This window comes from Aquila chrysaetos, chromosome 2 (genome assembly GCF_900496995.4).
Source record: "Aquila chrysaetos chrysaetos chromosome 2, bAquChr1.4, whole genome shotgun sequence".
Classification (NCBI taxonomy): domain Eukaryota; kingdom Metazoa; phylum Chordata; class Aves; order Accipitriformes; family Accipitridae; genus Aquila; species Aquila chrysaetos.
The window spans coordinates 7396760-7401884 of NC_044005.1; the positions used below are offsets into that span (position 1 = coordinate 7396760).

The 5125-nt window shown below is 60.9% G+C and overlaps 1 protein-coding gene across 1 annotated transcript; it reads left to right on the forward strand.

Annotated features, from left to right (window-relative positions):
• The first annotated feature begins 1227 nt into the window (after window positions 1-1227).
• On the forward strand, window positions 1228-3703 carry SIX6 (SIX homeobox 6). Its single transcript, XM_030007222.1, has 2 exons — window positions 1228-2062; window positions 3242-3703. Exons 1-2 carry the CDS (start codon window positions 1491-1493, stop codon window positions 3408-3410), a joined length of 741 nt encoding a protein of 246 aa, XP_029863082.1. The 5' UTR covers window positions 1228-1490; the 3' UTR covers window positions 3411-3703.
• Window positions 3704-5125: the final 1422 nt, after the last annotated feature.

Here is a 5125-nt window from a genome sequence, read left to right on the forward strand (position 1 = left end):
CGGGAAGAAATTGCCACTGAGCAGCTATATGTAGAATAAAGATTGGCTTCTTGATTCGCCCCCCCCCCCCCCTTCTCTCCAGAAAACAAAACGTATCCTCACAGCTCAGAAAGTGATTTCATCCCTGCCCCGAGACGGCTGGAGGTTGCCTCGCTCCTCCGAAGGGCCGGCCGGGCTCTCACCTCGCCCCTAGCCCCGCGGTAACTCGCTCGGGGAGCTGGGGGGGGGGACACTTGGAAAACCCTCGGGGAGTGATTGCTACTAGGTGATCAATATTTCAAAAGATTCCTGAAATCTGCTTTAAGTCGCTGTCCTGACCTACAAATGACTTCTCACTCCCCGCGACTATTCTCGGCGTCTATTCAGCCGAAAACAATACGGGTTCAAATGTTAAAAAAAAAAATTAAATTATAAAGCTTTAGTTGTACGGAGAAGGGCGCTGGGCTCTTTGCAGGTAATTCCTCGTTTTAACAGAGGTGGGAAGTCACCTACAGGGGGAAGGGGGAGAGTTTTCCCCTAAATCTCGGCTCTTCTTGCGGTCCTGCCGCTGCATCCATTGTCACTGACACTCACTCCCAGCACCGCTGTCCCTATTACGCAGCCGGTTTTTTATCTGATTTCTCAGCTCTGCCTCATCCCCCTCTCCGACCCCGGGTGCACCGAGCTCTGTGCGTGCAGCCCCGGGACCGAACCCCACACACAGCTTTACCGGGGAGGCTGTAGGGGGGTCCCGGCCATCCCATGGCGGGGGCTGCTCCCTCCAACTTTCCGGCAGCAAACCTCAGCGGGTCCCCCCCTCCCCTCCTCCTTCTCCGCCTTGCAGCCCGCTGCCCCCGGGACGGGTGAGCTGCTCTGCCCCTGCCCGGAGCGGAGGGGCAGGGAGGAGGTGTCGCGGTCCCGGGGGAGCGGGACGGGACGGGACGGGACGGGACGGGGAGCCCCGGGAAACCGGGGCGGGGGAGCCGGGGCGGGGAGCCGGGGCGGGGAGGTGCTGCCGGCCGGCGGCGCGGGGCCTTCCGCCGTGATTGGCAGCGGCTGACAGTGAGTGGCAGCCCCGCCATGGAAACCCGGGAGCCAATCTGCCGAGCCCGGCAGCAAATCAGCCGCTCCCGCAGCAGCGCGGCGGCGGCGCGGAGCTGGGCTTGTGCCTTTTCCTTTTTTCCTTTTTTTTTTTTTCCTTTTTTTCTTTTTTTTTTTTTTCCCCTTCCCTCCCTCCCCCCACGCCCGCCCTCCCCCCCCTGCTCCATCCTCCTCCGCCTCGCCCCTGCCCACCGCCCCCAGTCGCCGGAGCCGCCGAGCGCTCCCCATCGCCTCTCCGCCCTCCACCGTCCCTCCCGCGGCAGCTCCAGCCGGCGCCGGAGGAGGCAGAACCGGAGCGAGGGGCGGCCGCCGGGGCCGCTGCCCGCTTCCCCGCCGCGGGGGTGTGCGCGGCGGCGGCGGGCATCGCCGGGGGGTGCGCGGAGCGCGGAGCGGAGCCCGGCGCCGCCTCCATGTTCCAGCTGCCCATCCTCAATTTCAGCCCGCAGCAGGTGGCCGGGGTATGCGAGACCCTGGAGGAGAGCGGGGACATCGAGCGCCTGGGGCGCTTCCTCTGGTCCCTGCCCGTGGCCCCCGCGGCCTGCGAGGCCCTCAACAAGAACGAGTCGGTGCTGAGAGCCCGGGCCATCGTGGCCTTCCACACGGGGAACTACCGGGAGCTCTACCACATCCTGGAGAACCACAAGTTCACCAAGGAGTCCCACGCCAAACTGCAAGCCCTCTGGCTGGAAGCGCACTACCAGGAGGCGGAGAAGCTGCGGGGCCGACCCCTGGGGCCGGTGGACAAGTACCGGGTGAGGAAGAAGTTCCCGCTGCCCCGCACCATCTGGGACGGCGAGCAGAAGACACATTGCTTCAAGGAGCGGACGAGGCATTTGCTGCGGGAGTGGTACCTGCAGGACCCTTACCCCAACCCCAGCAAAAAGCGGGAACTGGCTCAGGCCACGGGACTTACCCCCACGCAAGTGGGCAACTGGTTCAAAAACCGCAGGCAAAGGGACAGGGCAGCAGCCGCGAAGAACAGGTAAGGTGCTGCCCGTCCCGTCGGGGCGCAGGGCCCCCCCCCACACACACCTTAGGGGGGTTTCGCCCCCGCCCGCCGGGGCCGGGGGGCTGCGGGGGCCGGTGCGGGGCTGCCGGCAGAGGCAACGCGGCCCCGGCGCTGCCCGCCAGCCCCGCTTCGGGGGACGGGGAGACGTAGCCCGGGAAGTTTCTTCCCGGGAAATACAGCGAGATCAAGTAGGAGCAGCGGGAAAACCCTACGGCTTTTTTTTTTTTTTTTTTTTAATTATTTTTAATGGGGAGAGGGAGAGACACCGCCCGGGCGCGGCGGCCGGCGAAGCTGTCGTGACCCCGGCACGACCTGGCGGCAGAAGGACCGCATTCAGCGGCGTATAAGGGGATAGAACCCCCCCTTCAAAGTTTTGCCCGGACGTATAAATACCTATTTCATACAAGTCCATCTGGAACAGAGCCGGCAATGCCCCTCTGCGGGCCCTGCTCCATTGCAGAGAGCCGCCTTGCCCTAAACCTCCGCCGGTGCCAGCCGGGAACGTTTCTTGGGTAATTGTCTTATTTCTCTTCTCCTCTCCTTTTTTTTTTTTTTTTTTTTTTTAATCTTAAAGAACAAAATCGCGGCTTTTAATGAGCAGTGTTACCCCGACACTAGGGACACAAGCAGACGCCCCGGGAAGCGGGGAATGGAGCAGAGTCTCCCCGTTATCTCCTCTCCGGGAGCCCGGGGCGGTCGCTCCCGCTCGTCACCCCGCCGGCCCCTGCGCACAGCCGGGCGGCCGCACGTCGGGGGAAGGGGTGCTGTCACCCGCAGCCCCTTTTCATCGGCGGAGAGGGAAGATGTAAGGCCTGCTGGAGGGGAATCGCCGCCCGGGAGATGCTGCGGGCAGTTACCGACCCCTCGGATGAGGCCCGGTTTGGGGACAGGCCGCGGAGGGCAGCCGCCCCCCCCCCGCCCCGGGTGTGCCGGCCGAGGAGCGGGGCTGGCCCTGGGGTGGGCAGCCAACCTCTCAGGCAGAGTCGCCAGACTGGGATAACTGGTGTGAGCTGGAGGTGGGGGCAAGCGGCGTGGGGATGCGGGTCGGGGGAGTGCCTGGGGGGGGGCGACGGGGAAGCGGGGGGGCTGCCGGGGGGGTCCCCGGGTCGCGGAGGGCCGGGCGGTGATGCTGTGTGTGCCGGTTCCTTGCAGGCTACAGCAGCAGGTCCTCACGCAGGGCTCGGTGCGCTCGCTGCAAGCGGAGGAGGAGAGCGGCGGGGAGGCGGTGGGGGCCGCCTCCAGCCCCGCAGCCAGCCTCTCCAGCAAAGCGGCCACCTCCGCCATCTCCATCACATCCAGCGACAGTGAATGTGACATCTGACACCACCGCCATGACAAACCGGGGGGAGCGGGAGGTCCAGCTAACCGGTGCCTGCCTGCCTGCCTGCCGCCGCGGCCGGAGCAGCTGGGCTTGCAATCGCCCGGCCGCCGTCGCCAAAGCCGGGGTACGGGGCTCTCCCCAGCCACACGCCGCCCGCCCGCGCCTCCCTCCCAGTCCCGCAGCAGACTGCATTAAAAAACGTGATAAAAGTCGTTGTCGCCTTTATTTCGAAGGATTTGCAGAATTGATGCCTGAAAAAAAAATAATTAAAGTCCAGAAAACGTAAAAAAAAAAAAAAAAAAAACGAAAACAAAAAACCCGAATGCCAAGTTGCAAAATGTCTGAGCGCCTGCCCTTATCCCGCGGGGATGTTTCATGTTGAAAAGACGCTGTTCTTTTGGTTGGGTTTTGCTTTACTTTAAAGGGTTTTTTTTATATATATATATAATGTTTATTTACTTATTTAAGGGATTGCTATGGTAGATTTTTTCTATTATTATTATTAATTATTATTATTTTTGGCTTGTTCTCTATGTGCACAGGTGACTTGTAGAGCATGTGCAGGACGAAACTGTATGAAGCAGCCTAAAACCATAATAAAATATTTGGTGAACGACCCTCGCATCTGCTTTGAAATGACGGTGTCGGTCTCAAGCCCGCCAGTTTACGCAGAGCAGATCTCCGAGGCCACGGGTATTTCAGCATCAGCTCGGCAGGAACCGAAATAGCCGGGTCCCCGGGACCGGGGGTGATGTCTTTGCGAGGCAGGGAGCCGGGGGGAGCCGGGCTGAGGCGAGGGGAGCGGGGCCGGGGCTGGCGGAGGATGCGGGTGCCCGGGGAAGGGAAGGAGAAGGCATCGCTGCAGCTTCTCCTTTCCCAAGGGCTGAGGCTTTTGGGATTATCGGCGGCGAATTTTCGGACAGGGACGAGGGAAAAGGAAGGGAAAACAAAAAAGGAAAAAAACCAAACAAACAAAAAGAAAAAGGAGGAGAGAAATGGTTGGGGACAGCGCAGCCGGGGAAGCCCTCACCTGGCAAATGCAAGGAGAAGATGGGGAATGAACAGCTCTCCATGCCCGGGAAGGGCCGGATCGGGGGCGAAATAACACCAAATCCCGGCCCTGCGATGTGCCAGGGGCTGTCCCCTCCATCCGCCTCCCTCCTTTTGTTTTGCGGCGGTTTTGCTGGAGGAGACCAAACGCCAGGTCTAAGGACCGTGCTAAGCTTTTTCCCCCAGCAGAAGGATTTTATATTATACAATTTGACATTGATCTTTAAATCGCCTGAGCTGTGCTTTTTTTGTCTGCTCGGTCTCATCGCGTTTACTTCCCTGTCCTCAGAGAGATGCCTCCCTAGTAAGCTGATTGCTCGGCTCGTTTTATTTAGCAGCCGAAGCCTTGCATCGGGGGAAGCCGGGCAGAGCTAACCCGCAGCGGCTGCGAGCAATGCCTCGGCTCCTGCTCGGCTCCGGCTCCCCTGCAAAGGCACGGAGGCGGCCGGGGGCATCCGTGGGGGTGGGCACGGGGGCTATTTCAGCTCCGTGATAGATTAATTTAATCGTGCTGCCTTTTATCCGGAGGTATATTCCTGCCTCGGCGGTGGCTTTTCCCCCTCTGCCTAAGTTTGCATTTAAAGCCTGAAAGGCGTTGGCACCGCCGATGTCTAAATTTACTTTTCATCCCCAATGCATGTGCCTTGCTTTTCCTTACAGACCAT